Here is a 15,188-nt window from a genome sequence, read left to right on the forward strand (position 1 = left end):
GTGGTCTCAGTGAACAAATCCCTTTTTCATGAGTATTTGGAATAGTGCTTACCCCTTCTTTATGTAATGTATGCAGGAATTGCAGTGCAGCAGCAATCACAATGAAATCTAAATTTTTATTAGAAGTTATAAAGGTACTGTGTAAGAACAGGAAGACAAATAAAAAAAAAAATAGGCTCACCTTGATAATGTTGTACAGTGAAGGGATGCGACCCTTTTATTTGCTGATCCCGGCTGTTTTTTGTTGATGATTCAGGATTACTACCTGAAGAGGTAGTACAATGCCTTTGGCAGTCCCCAGTTGCCTGCAATGTGCCAAAGAAAAGTCTAGCCATTTCGCAAGGTGGTCCTGGAGACTGACTGACACTGGCAGGCAGCACTGTTTTTTTGTTGCTGAGCACATAAGAATCCATAGAAAAATGTCCATAATGGGGGTGGAAAGGAAGGCTGTACTGAGGCAGATAGAACAGTTCACTGTGCTCTGAATGTGAATTTTGTTCTTGGCTTGATGAAATGTTTACTGGTGGACTTCTCCAGTTTACAGTCTGACCAGAGTCCAGTTTGTCTGCATGAAGTGAGTTGCATTGCTGTAAGTACATATAACAAAAGAGTTAAATAATAAACAGAAAATATTAAGTATTTTTTCAAGACTTTCTTATGGAAGATTTTTTTGTACAATGTTTTTTACAGTTGCTTAGTATTTCTGATATATTACTGCCTGCAACATACATTTATCAGTGCTGATTGTTGACAGCATAGTTGACGAATTATAGCAATATGGTAGGAAGACAGGGGGAAAGAGACAGAGATAAAATTATGAGTTAGCATGCATCATACAATATATGGTACAGATTTCCTTAAGATAATAGTTTTCTGAAAGTAAGGTGCATACATGGCTTCAGTATATTGATGCTATGAAGGACTCTAATCTTCTTCAAAAATGTCAAGCAATCGAGTGACTGGGTCACCCTTAGACATTAGTGCTCACTTCTAACAGTGTTTAAAACGAACATTTAGAAATCATAACTTAATTGTTTTACATCAGCAAAAGGCTACACTGCTTGATTGGTTATATTTTGACTCCTGTCCTGCACCTCTTTTTAGTTTAATTTATAATTCATTTAGAATATTGTATTTTTCCCTTTCTTTTATGCTGTCCAGTTCATACAATATTTTATATAATTAAATCCTGTTTTCGTTTACTACATTTAACAGTGGTAGCTATGCCTGAAAATGGAAATCACATCAGACTAGTGTGCCTTTGCAGTCACCAGATGGATAAGTGAATGAATGAAAACTTAAACAAAGGAGCAAATGAAAAAAAAAAACAAACAGATAAATTCCAAGGGGCTCAATCTGACTAAGTTTGCAGATGACTACAGGCTAGTGCAGTTACTGAATCGCCACATGGCTTAGCCACCCTGCAGGAAAGTTTGTCACAAAGAAATAACTGACACCAGAATCATGGTCTGATACTACATATCAAAAAATGCAATACAACATCCTTTGGAAAGTCATCTACCCCAGGGAGCTAGGATATTGGCAATACATCCCAGTTGTTCAGGATTTGGGAATTTATGTGCACAGTGATCTATCTTTTGACCAACATGTGTCCACTGTCATAAGAAAGTCCTTCTATATTGTGCAGCTTATAAACAAAAGGATTGTGACTAGATCCAGAGATGTTATTGACCCCCTTTACTCAGCTCTCATTAGGCCAGTCATTGAGTATAATGTCCCCTTGGGTATGCATCTGTCCAGACACACACAACAACTGGAATGCCAAAGGAGATACAGTTCTAAAAGGATACAAGGCCTAAACACTATGACCAACATGGACACCTGAAAACCCTGTCATTATATTTGGTATCCTACAGACTACTAAGATGTGACCTGTGTCTGACTTACAAGGCATCCTCTGACCCTTGTTGATAGACATACTGCACATCAACAAGTCAAATGATAACAGATATATTCTGTCCAGGGATTAAAACCTAGTCTGCAACATCAACAGAACAGTTTGGCAGGTCAGGTGAAATAAAGAGTGAAACAATACTAATTTTAAGAACTTTAATCGTACTGTGACTTAGGAATGGGGTCCATTCTTGTCATGGTAATAGAAACCCAAAAGATTTGGAGAAATGAAAAAAGGGTCAGGTATATTGCAGAGAAGATACCACTGTTCTGAAACAGACTCCCCATCTATGTAAAATAAAGCTTATCCCTGTCCTTATTCAAGTGCAACTTGGATCAGTGGATGGATAATAGAAAATTTACCTCATGACTGCCTCCCATATTACTAATAGACAGAGGCACCTCCTAATACTTTATTCTATGCATGGGTCTCATCAAATTACCTATGGTATGATTCTAGTTATTCTCACTATGGGTAATATATAATCATCACCCATGCCACTGGGGATGCACAAGCCAGTGCATTTCTTTGTGCCGGTCCCAAGCCTAGATAAATGGGGAGGGTTGCGTCAGGAAGGGCCTCCGGCATAAAATTTTGCCAAATCATACACGCAGACAACAGTACAGAAATACATACCAGATTGGTTGAGGCCCGGGTTAACAATGACCGCCACCAGTAGTGTTGGCCAACAGGGTGCTGGCGGAAATTGAGCTACTGTTGGCCGAAGGAGGAGAAGAGGGGGAAGGCATGCCCGAAGGCAGGAAAAGGCTAGGACTGTGATAGTGAGGGTCGGAGCTTTGAATGTTGGCAGTATGACTGGTATAGGGAGAGAGCTAGCTGATATGATGGACCGAAGAAAGGCTGGTATATTGTGTGTGCAAGAGACCAGATGTAAGGGGAGCAAGGCTAGGTGTATTGGAGGTGGTTTCAAATTGTTTTATCATGGTGTGGATGGGAGGAGAAATTGCGTAGGCATTATCCTGAAAGAACAGTATGCTAAGAGTGTTTTGGAGGTGAAAAGTGTGTCAGATAGAGTGATGTTTATGAAGCTGGAAATTGATGGTGTAATGATGAATGTTGTTAGTGCATATGCTCCACAAGTTGGGTGTGCGATGGATGAGAAGGAAAAATTTTGGAGTGAGTTGGATGAAGTGGTGATGACTGTACCCAAGGGTGAGAGACTGGTTATTGGAGCAGACATCAGTGGGCATGTTGGTGAAGGGAACAGAGGGGATGAGGAAGTGATAGGTAGGTACGGTGTTAAGCAAAGGAATGCAGAAGGTCAGATGGTAGTGGATTTTGCGAAAAGGGTGGACATGGATGTGATGAATACGTATTTTAACAAGAGGGAGGAGCATAGGGTGACATAGAAGAGTGGAGGAAGATGCACACAGGTGGATTATATCTTATGTAGAAGGGCCAGTCTGAAGGAGATTAGACACTGTAAAGTGGTGGCAGGGGAAAGTGTAGTTAGGCAGCATAGGGTGGTGGTTTGTAGGATGACATTGGTGATCAAGAAGAGGAGAATGAGTGTGAGGGCAACACCAAGGATTAAATGGTGGAAATTGAAAAAGGGTAATTGTGAGGTGATGTTCAGGGAAGAGTTAAGACAGGCCCTGGGTGGCAGTGAAGAGTTACTGAATAGCTGGATAACTACAGCAGAGCTAGTAAGAGAGATGGCTAGAAAGGTGCTTGGTGTGACATCTGGAAAGAGGAAGGAGGACAAGGAGACCTGGTGGTGGAATGAAGAAGTACAGGAGTGTATACAGAGAGTATACAGAGAAAGAGGTTGGCAAAGAAGAAGTGGGATTGTCAAAGAGATGAAGAAAGTAGACAAGAGTATAAGGAGATGAGGTGCATGGCAAAGAGAGAGGTGGCAAAGGCTAAGGATAAGGCATATGAAGAGTTGTATAAAAGGTTGGACACTAAGGACCTGTACCCCGAGCTAGTAAAGATGTGCAGCAGGTAAGGGTGATACAGGATAATGAGGGAAACGTACACACAAGCGAGGAGAGTGTGTTGAGCAGATGGAAAGAGTACTTTGAGGGGTTGATGAATGAAGAGAATGAGAGGGAGAGAAGGTTGGATGATGTATGGATAGTGAATCATGAAGTGCAGTGGATTAGCAAGGAGGAAGTAAGGATAGCTATGAAGAGGATGAAGGACAGAAAGGCTGTTGGTCCAGATGACATACCTGTGGAAGCATGGAGGTGTTTAGGTGAAATGGCAGTGGAGTTTTTAACTAGATTATTTAATGAAATCTTGGAAAGTAAGAGGATGCCTGAGGAATGGAGAAAAAGTGTTTTGGTACCGATTTTTAAGAATAAGGGTGATGTGCAGAGCTTTAGTAACTACAGAGGGATTAAACTGATCAGTCACAGCATGAAGTTATGGGAAAGAGTAGTGGAAGCTAGGTTAAGAAGGGAGGTGATGATTAGTGATCAGCAGTATGGTTTCATGCCAGGAAGGAGCACTACAGATGCGATGTTTGCTCTGAGAGTGTTGATGGAGAAGGTCAGAAGGAGTTGCATTGTGTCTTTGTGGATTTAGAGAAAGCATATGACAGGGTGCCTAGAGAGGAGTTGTGGCATTGTATGAGGAAGTCGGGAGTGTCAGAGAAGTATGTAAGAGTGGTACAGGATATGTACGAGGGTAGTGTGACAGCAGTGAGGTCTGCGGTGGGAGTGATGGATGCGTTTAAGGTGGAGGTGGGATTACAATAAGGATCGGCTCTGAGCCCTTTCTTATTTGCAATGGTGATGGACAGGTTGACAGACGAGATCAGACAGGAGTCCCCGTAGACTATGATGTTTGCAGATGACATTGTGATCTGTAGTGAGAGTAGGGAACAGGTGGAAAAGACCCTGGAGAGGTGGAGATATGCTCTAGAGAGAAGAGGAATGAAGGTCAGCAGGACTAAGACAGAATATATGTGTGTGAATGAGAGGGAGGATAGAGGAATGGTGAGGATGCAGGGAATAGAGGTGGCAAAGGTGGATGAGTTTAAGTACTTGGGATCAACAATTCAGAGTAATGGTGAGTGTGGAAGAGAGGTGAAGAAGAGAGTACAAGCAGGATGGAGTGGGTGGAGAAGAGTGTCAGGAGTGATTTGTGACAGACGAGTACCAGTAAGAGTGAAAGGGAAGGTCTACAAGAGGGTAGAGAGACCAGCTATGTTATATAGGTTGGAGACAGTGGCACTGACAAAAAGGCAGGAGTCAGAGCTTGACGTGGCAGAGTTGAAAATGTTAAGATTTGCACTGGGTGTGACGATGATAGACAGTATTAGGTATAAGTATATTAGAGGGTCAGCCCAGGTTGGAAGGTTTGGAGACAAAGCCAGAGAGGCAAGATTACATTGGTTTGGACATGTGCGGAGGAGGGATGCAGAGTATATTGGGAAAAAGATGCTAAGGATGAAGTTGCCAGACAACAGGAAAAGAGGAAGGCCTGAGATAAGGTTTATGGATGTGGTGAGAGAGGACATGCAGGCGGTTGGTGTGACAGAGCAAGATGCAGGGGACAGGAAGAAATGGAGACAGTTGATCTGCTGTGGTGACCCCTAACGGGAGCAGCCAAAAGAAGAAGAAGAAGGATGGGTAAGAACAATCTAACACAAATGGGACTGCTCAGCTCAAGCACAAAAAGGGAAATTGGATAGGTTTAAAATGGCCCACAGTGGCCGCTAACCTAGTACTTACCCATGAATCTATGAAATAAATAAATAAGTAAATAAATAAATAATTATGTAAGTTTAGAAACACAACATGTATACCAAATATAGGCCTCCATAAGTGGACATCTGTCTTGACTCCTTTGATTATGGACTTATTGTGGACAAAAGAAATGACTGAAATTCATTTGAGCATATTTTATTACTGCACTTGCTGTTTTTATTTGTGGAATCAATATTGTCTTCAAATAGCCAATGACACTGTAAGGAAAGTTGAAACATGTTAATGCTTCGATAACCACATCGTCACAACAGTCAGGAAATCCTTCTATGTGGCACCCCTCATCACGAAGGGCTTTTCATCCAGAAAAAAGGAGGTCATTGTCCCACTGTACTCATCCCTCATTAAACCCATTATAGAATACAACGTCCCATTTGGTATGTACCTCTCAAGACATCTGCAACAACTGGAAAGGCCTCAGAAATACCTCACTAAAAGAATCACAGGCCTAAAGCAGATGCCCTACGCTGACCGCCTTAAAAAACTCCAGCTATACTCTGTCACATATCGTCTACTCAGAGGCGATCTCTGCTTAACATACAAGGCCATGTCAAACCCAGAGCTGTTGGACATGCTACACTTAAAGAAATCCCAATCCCTCATAGCTACACGCTCCAGGGATCTAAACCTTGTCATCTCAATAAACAAAACATGCTGGAGGGATAGGTTCCTGACCCAGAGACTGCCCAGACTCTGGAATAGATTGCCCATACACGTCAAGCAGAGTGCCTCTTTGGACCTCTTCAAGAGGAACCTTGACGATTGGATGGGAGAAAGGAAATTCACCCCAGGGATCAGGTCAGTCGCCCTGCTAGACAGGGGTCCAGGAAAGTAAATAATGTGGGAAGAAATAGCCAGGGAATTGTTATGGCTAGGCTTGTATAGGCCCTAGGGCTGATAGCCTAGTACCAACCTATGAACCAACCTATGAACTATGTAAAGCATATTACCTTAGTACAGAAAGTTCAAGAGTGTAGTAAATTCAGAGGATAACCACTTTTACTAACCTGTACAAACCCTAACCCTACTTCCACCCTTAACCCCACCTCTGCATCTTATGTCCCACCCTTAACCCCAACGCTGCACCATAGGTTAGGAAAATCCCTTTCTGTAACACTACCATTATTCAAAGTGTGTCTGAAGTGAGTGTTAGGGCTTTGGTCATCCATTCACAAAAGGAAACTATTTGTTTCCGTTTTACCATTGTTTGTTTTTTCAATCCATTGATTTTTTGATAAACCATTTTTTTAAGCGGTGGCATTGATCTCCTCATAGGATCATAGGTTTTTACTAGACCAATGACCACAAGGGCCTTTTTAAGCCTAGCCATGCATCACAAATCTCTGACAAGTTCTGATGCCCTTGATAAGTGTAAGCATGGGCCTGGGAGATGGAACCATTTACAGGTTACCTGTTTTCATTAGAGATATAGGTGCCAAACCAGGGATGAATTTCCAGTTTCCCATCCAATTATCCAAACTGCACTTGAACTGTGTTAGGGAGGAGCTCTGTTTCATGCGAATGGGGAGCCTGTCCCATAGATGGGGTAGTCTCTGGGGTATATACCTATCTCTCCAGCAGGTCTTATTTATATCACAAGCAAAGTTTAAGACATTAGAATGGGTAATTCTGCTACTGTTTGTTTTGTGGATATGCAGGATGTCCATCAGAGTGGGGTCTGATAATGCCCTGTATGCCAGGCATAGATCTCCCCTCAAAAGCCTGTTGGAGACAGAATACAGGGATCAGGCCTTGATGCGGTCTGCATAAGACATATTACTTATGCCCTGTATTCTTGTAGTGAGGAACCTCTGTGGACATTTCATTTGTTGGATATCCTGGTTAGGTACATCTATTGTCCTCATCATAAACCATTTAAATCAATTGCTATTACACTATCTGTTTCACTTATTTCAATGTGATTTAATTTGAATAAGAAATCTCTTATGTCCTTATTATAACCCAAATAAGAAGAGGCTTTATAACAAAATCAAGGTTATTATATGCAGCTTCAGTAACAAAACTCAGTGATTTGTATGCTGAGAGATGAAGTCCAAGCAGCAGCACCATTTACCAGGACCCAGGAAGGGCTCTATTGTTGAGATGGTGGTGAACTTAATGGTGTTCTCCATGACTTCTTGGGAAGTATTTCACTTTTGTTCCACTAGAGGTCCATCTGGAAACATCTTCTCCAGTCAATCTTATGACCACCAACTGCGTACAGAATTGTATGAAGCAAAAACTCAATATCATAACCTGAATACACTTCTCAGGAGGCATGCCTGCCCCAAAACGGATGTTTACTTAAAGAACATGACATGTTTGTTGCACTTCCATCCTCCACATCTCTAGGTTTATTAAATGTGGTATTTGCTATCTCTGTGGAAAAAACACCTTCATTCCTTTTCTTAAGGCAGGGCATATTTACATCACTGTCATCTAAAATTCCATCTCTTGGTTTATCTTCATCCCATATTGCCAAAACTGCTAGACAGAGCTGTCACAGATCAGCTGAAGGTACACCTGTTCAGGTATGGACTGGAAGTAGTGAATAGCACTGCTTCAGTGCTGACCACAATATACTCACAGTACTGATATTCCTTACAAATTCAATCTACAGAGGCTAGTACTACGAAAAAGAGAGATAAAGCCATGACTACTGACCATGGCGACCAGGGTTCATTATCAGCTTGGGCATCTGAAGTACTGGCATGGGATGATGGGTTCACCCATCTTGGGGGGGTGCATGCACTTGCATACATGAGGTAGATCTCCAGTGGAGGCTGGGGACATACTGGGGGTGTATTTCAATGGGAGGCTGTGGCACTGGCTGAGTTGCAGCTGATGTGGGAAGGTATTCCACTGTGTCTGTCCCTGGACTCGTGATTGTGTATACAGGGGTGGGGAGTTAGGGCATAACACTGACACACTCTTGGCAGTAGCATGATTACTGCACCCATCTTCTTTCTCGTCCTGAACACTGGTCAAGATTAGCGTTAGGAGGCTAATATGAGTCTGGTAGATCCGACGAATGACAAGAGGTTGTGGGGGCATACTGAAGGCCAGCTGCAGGAGTCAAAAAACAAACAAACAAAGTTGAATCTACAAGAGACATGAACAAAGGGGATCAGTCAAGAGCATAATTTTGACATGGTAAATGCCCTTGATTGTGTTTTCCAGATCTGCACTTAGTACTGGTCCCTAAGTAAGGAATACTTACATTTTCAGTTAAATGGTTTGGTAATTATCTGCATGGAGTGGCTTTCTGTGCCCAGGTCAGTGCCACATTCAGTTTCCTATTCTAAAATTTGAAAGGGAGTGTGATAATTGGGGAGATATGGATGAAGGCTGCCAGCCTAGTCAAAGAGAATTTGATATATAATTCTATCAACTGTATAAATAAATGTAAAATACAGGCTTGTGTTTTTAAATGTAGAAAAACACTGTGAAATGTGGAACTTCAAAATATGTGACAACATTGCACTCTACTGGCCCAGTGAAGCATGTTGTATCCTTTCATGTTAGAATTCGGCCCGAGGGTGGCTGGATGAAGATTTCATGCCCATTGTTTTAGGCTAAAGTTTATGACTAGAATTTAGATATGGAAGGTGCTTTATTGCTTTAGTTTCTGTTAGTATATACATGTGAAATGTCTTCTATTGTTGTAAGTTGCTGTGCAGGTGTTAGATTGCTATATAATGCAGTTTGTGGCCTGAGAACTCAGACCAGGTGTTAAGATGATGCAATATGAATACTGGGAAAACCTAAGTGTCACAAATGCTGTAATTTGGGGAGGGACCAAGCAAACATGTTTGTTAGTAATGTTTAAATTCTATTTCTCACAAGAGACCTGGGGCATTTTGATCTGGACATCTAACTTATCAGCACTCTGCTTATGCTCATATGTAAGTCTTTAGCACTGTGATATCTTGTAGGAATAGTTAAAGCTAGTAAAAATTAATTAGGTATTTTTCTTTGAAACCAGACCTGTCCTACTGTATTATTTTAAGTTTCTAAGTGATCTGTGAACTCTTAGATATCTCTGTGGTGTAGTAGATTTGTCTTTTCTTTTAATTATTTATTATTAAATATTTTTAAAACCTTCTACCTGTGGCTGGTTTGTGTAGAGATGAAGTATGCTTTAGAGTACATTATATATTTATAGAGTTTACTGTCTAAGCCCTTCCAGTAAGCCTTAGACTGTATAGTCACATTACCATTGGATATTAATAGTGCACAGTAATAACTGGACACCCTTTTAAGGGCCTTTTAGTAGCTGATATTATTAACTGGGTGGTGGCAGTAATTACTACCGTATAGTCTGGGTAAAAGGGGCACAGCTGGAGAATCTGTGTCAGCCTTTCCCAGGAGTGTCTGTGAAGTTGTATAAATACTTATCTCAAAGTGTGTGTGTGTGTGTGTTGTGTCAGCTACTTGGGCAGGGACACGAAGCACTGGTTGGACAGATAGAGTACTGGAGGTTCTAGCTTGCCCAGTTAGGCTGGGACCTGGACCATAGCTGTGCCAGTGGGGAGTCTTATTGGGGACCTGGTGAGCAAGGGAGCAACCAGCCCCAGATTGACTGTAATCTCTGTGTGCACTTAAGGGAAATTGTACTTTACTGTGTGTATTAGTTATCCTTTCCTCCTCTAGGAGACGACCTCCCTGGTGTTAGTGGTGAGGATTGAGGCTCCTTGATTTCTGGGCCAGGGCACGGTTATTACAGGGAGTATCACAAGGATCTCTTCCTCAGCTATTTTTTATTCTTCTGGCTGGACGTCCATAGCCTTGAGCTATTTCCTGTTGGTTCTGCTGTCAGAAATGCAGCATTAACTTTGGAAAAAATCAAAACTATGATTTTTAGTATCAACATGGAAAGTGCATACATTTTATTCCAAACTTGCTGTTTCCAGTTAGCTGGACCTCAAGCTTTTGTTCCCTCACTGTATATTTTAAGATAGACAAAGCACAGGATAAGTTCAAATGGATAATTAAGAACTGAACACAGTGTTTACTACCTCCACTGTAAGGAGGTAAACGCTGTTCTAGTTAAGAATGTTCTTATACATCCCTTAGAAGAGGACCTGACATTCATATTCAATGTCTCTATCTTCAGTGCCAATCTAATGGGCAAACAGATTATGCAGACAAACTAGTCAGTAAAACAACAAGAAAGACCCAGCCAAACTAGAGTCTTCACTGAGTAAGACCTTAACCCTCCTGTAGTGGAGGCCCATGAGATATACGCAAATGACCCCTTAAGGACATACCAGTGTTTCAGCTACATGGCTTCTGAGTGCTCATGAATTTTTCCTTTTTAACCCTTTATGTGTACATTCAGGCCAATAAAGCCAAAACCCACTAGATGTAGACTTGCATGCTTCATTCCTTTTATAACCTCATCCATACAGCATAAGTGGATTACCTGCTTATAACTTAGAAACAGAGTTTAAAATCAAGCCTTATGTCCATAAACATAAGGATGTCTGCAAAATATCCCAAACAACATCCAAACCAAAGAGTAAAAAGAACACAAATCACACAGACAAACCACTCAGTAACATTCATGCCAATTCAAAGGTTAACAGGTTACACAAACAAACCATTCAGTAAAAACTCCAAGAAAGCCCCATCCAAGTAAGAGCCTGCACTGAGTAACACTTTAAACTTCCTGTAGTAGAGGGCCATAGCAGATATGCAAATGACCCCTTAAAGACATACCAGTGCTTCAGCTACATGGCTTCTGAATGTCCATGGCAATCTGGGGATACAGTGTTCTATATCAAAAGTCATGTCAAATTTACAGAATCTTTCAAGAGGCCAGATATTGCATATTCCTTGTGCAGGGATACAATTTCTGGCTAGACACATTCAAGTTAATAGTTAGGATGGCATGATGTCAGTATAGCAATAACTGGGTCATCTAGCACCTGGAGTTGGCCCCTGAAACAGTGTCCATCCCCTCTGCTCTTCAAGAATTGAAAAAAAAAAGTCTTTGGCTTTTACAGTAGAAAGCTGATTATTTCTATAACAGCTCTATGTGTGAAGAGCAAACAAGAAAGAAAAGTCATTAGCTTTTACTGTAGAAGCTGATACCAACTTCCCTTCTACAAAACCGATGTCAATGTCCCCCTCAAAAAAAAAAAAAAAAGAAATACAATAAAATGTCTAAAGGTCTTCTGCTTTTACTGTAGCAAGCCCATTGGTATATTTATACCAAGGGTCTTCCTACAGCAGTGAGATCCTTGCCCCCCCATCTCTTCAACTTGAAAAAAATGTCTTTTTGCTTACTGTATATTAGAAAGTAATTTGGTACTTTTGTACAAATCAACTTCCTACACAGAGCCATGCCTCACACAGCTCAGCAATTCAACTAAAAAAAAAAACAAAAAAAAAAACGTGTCCTTTGCCCCACCCTTGCTGTGCTAGTGGCTTTCAGTATAGTCAAGAGATACACTACATTTATGAAATGGAATAACAGCATCTCTACCAGTCATTCCTCCCAAGGCATTTAGTTCCAATTCATTGCAATGGGTAGCAGTTTTGCCTCAGAGCAAGATGTTTTCTGGTTTGATTCTTATCTGGAGTGCCTTCTGTGTGGAGTCTGCATGTCCTCACTCTGTTTTCATGGTTTTCTCTGGGCGCTCCTGTTACCTCCCACATTCCAAACATGTACAGTAGGTGGACTGGACACTCAAAATTCACCATAGGTGTGAGTCTGCATGTGTGTGTGTGTGTGTGTGTGTGTGTGTGTGTGTGTGTGTGTGTGTGTGTGTGTGTGTGTGTGTGGTAAGGAAAAATGAAAGTATCAGGGCTAGCCACCAGATGGTCATTAACGTGTGTGTGCGGTAAGGAAGAATGAGAATATCAGGGCTAGCCACCAGATGGTCATTAACGTGTGTGTGCGGTAAGGAAAAATGAGAATATCAGGGCTAGCCACCAGGTGGTCATTAACATGTGTGTGCAGTAAGGAACAATGAGAGTATCAGGGCTAGCCATCAGGTGGTCATTACTATGTGTGTGTGTTAAGGAAGAATGAGAGTATCAGGGCTAGCCACCAGGTGGTCAGTAGCATGGGTGCGTGTGTGTGTGTGTGTGTGTGTGTGTGTGTGTGTGTGTGTGTGTGTGTGTGTGTGTGTGTGTGTGTGGTAAGGAAGAACAAGAGTATTAAGGCTAGCCACCAGGTGGTCTGAACATTGTCAATAGGTGATGGTCCCTGCTGATGTGACATCCTGACCCATGAGCAAAATGGGAAAAAAGGTGATTAATGCTGATGCTGACTGTGACAATAGGAGGTACTGCCAGCCATGCCAGGAGAAGTAGGGCAGTAGATGCATTGCTTATGTCAGCCCAGCTAGCTGGAATTTTGTAAATAATTATATGTCATTTGTATATCAAACTAATTTGTACTGATGCTTGACCTGAAAATGTATTTGTGAGGTTTGCTTGTGTTAAAATATATCAATAGTGTGCCCTGCTGGAAGGAAAATAAATGTACTGTACATATATTATTATAACTGAATTAAATGTATATATTGTAACAGCATACACTGGAATGTAAGAGGTCAATCCACCTGACTTTGAAAAATATACTTGAAATTAAATTACTTTATGGGCTAAGCCATAAAGAAGTTATCCCACAGTTTTGAAGGGACCCTGAGACACGATGTCTGTACTAGAGAATAGGTTGTAGCTTCTGTAGGAAGAGTCGAATGGTTTTATGGTTTTATGACTTCCAGCAGCTGCACCACATCTGAGCAAAACTCTATCTGTGTGTATGGTTACACATAGGTGCTAAAATCCTGTCAGCTGCTAGGGGGTAGTGTGGGAAACAGAGTCAGATGACCAGATGAGTGTGATGTCATTCTGTACAGAAATAATGTTTTAATATTAGAGGAGAGAGACTGAAGTCTCAGTAGCATTCTGTATTCTGTCTTAGATCTGACAACAAGGACCACTCTTTCATCTTGTCTTGCTCTATTCAGTAGGCAGGGACATTAATTCTCTTAGTCAATCAGGAATAGATAGTGAGACTACCTAAATATTGTTTTTCTATAACTGTGTGAAACTTTCCATCGGTGTTACTTTTAATATCTCCTGTGACTGAAACTATGGTGTTTACTCTAAATAGATATTTAGTATTTTTTATTTATTATTAAATATATTTAAGAGCTGCAGTGGTGGTGCTGCGGTAGCATTGTTGCCTCACAGTAAGACGTTGTCCTGTTCGATTCTCAGCTAAAGTGTCTTCTGTGTGGAGACGTGTGAATGGGCGTACCTTCGTTGAAGGTTGTGCATCGGGCCTGGCAAGTCAGTACGTAAAAATCTACTGCCAATCATTTGCGGACCGAAGTACCGCTGTGGCGACCCCTAACCGGGAAAAGCTGAAAGATACAACAACATTAAATATATTTAAGCTTTTCACTGTGGCTGGTCCTTTTTAAAACATATTCAAGTTTTGAGAATATTTGCATATATTTATTTGGTGATAACTCTGGCCATTCCTGAAAGCCTGGCTGTTTGGTCAATATTACCATTTGTATTAATATTAAGTTGACTCAGTATAACTGGATACCATTTTTAAGAGCCTTATAGTGACTGCCTGGTGCCAGTGAATCTACCTTATAGTCTGTGCAAAGCTGGTAGAGCAGGTAATCTGTGGCAGCCTTTCCCATATGTGTGTGAAAATTAAATCTCAAAGTGTGTGTGTGTGTGCGTGTGTTTGTATGTGTTTGTGTGTGAGCTACTTAGAGCAGTGATAAAAAGCATTGGTTTCACAGAGAGAGAGAGAGTGGTGGAGGACTTGGCTTGGGCACTCAGCTGAGGTCTTCACTCTGAAGCTGTGCCAGTGGGGAGTCTTACTGGGGACCTGGAGAGAAACAGACCCCAGGCTGAGTGTGTGCCCTGTGTGCTCTTAAGGGAAAATGTGCCTGATGAAGGGAGGTCTGCATCTGGAAATACTGAGTATATCCATCTGTAGTCCAAGTGAATGCTCCTCTCCAGTGTCAGTGGTGAGGATACAGGCTCCTTGATTACTGGCCCAGAGTGGGGGAGGCATCACATATTGGTGAGAAGTGGTATGGATATTGACCTTCTATAGCCTGTAAACAGTGGTCACTAAAGAATGAGTTTGTACTCTCAAGCAGCCACACAGTGAACATTCAGAGTTTGATATCACAGCAGTTTTTATTTATTTATTTAATTTTTTTTGCTAGTTTAGTTTAGTAGTCAGGAAGAACAGGCAAAGATGTCAGCAGAGAATTATGGCAAGCTGACAAAGAACCAGTCGGTCAAGGTGTGTGAAGCCAAAGGACTGATGTATGCCAATCTGACTAAACAGGAAATGATTTCAGCTTTAGTTACAGCTCAGTCCAGCATCCAGGAGGATAACCAGTCTGGCAATGGGAATTTGCTGCCCTCAGAAACAGGACAGTTCAACATTTTTTCAGAGGAATTAAAAATCCATCTGGAGTTAAAGAGCCTTGAACTGGAGGCCAAACGTTTGGAATTAGAATCAGCAGAGAGACAAAAGATGGGTT

The 15,188-nt window shown here is 41.4% G+C and overlaps 1 protein-coding gene across 1 annotated transcript in view; it reads right to left on the reverse strand.

Moving 5' to 3' along the window:
* Positions 1 to 15,188, reverse strand: part of SIM2 (SIM bHLH transcription factor 2) — a 1,026,265-nt gene that overhangs the window by 38,298 nt on the left and 972,779 nt on the right. The window contains exon 10 of the mRNA XM_044073136.1: positions 182 to 591. Coding sequence (XP_043929071.1) covers positions 182 to 591 — 410 coding nt within the window. The remainder of the gene's footprint in view (positions 1 to 181; positions 592 to 15,188) is intronic.

Source organism: Protopterus annectens, chromosome 5.part1, assembly GCF_019279795.1.
Source record: "Protopterus annectens isolate FY-2018-M chromosome 5.part1, PAN1.0, whole genome shotgun sequence".
Lineage (NCBI taxonomy): Eukaryota > Metazoa > Chordata > Ceratodontiformes > Protopteridae > Protopterus > Protopterus annectens.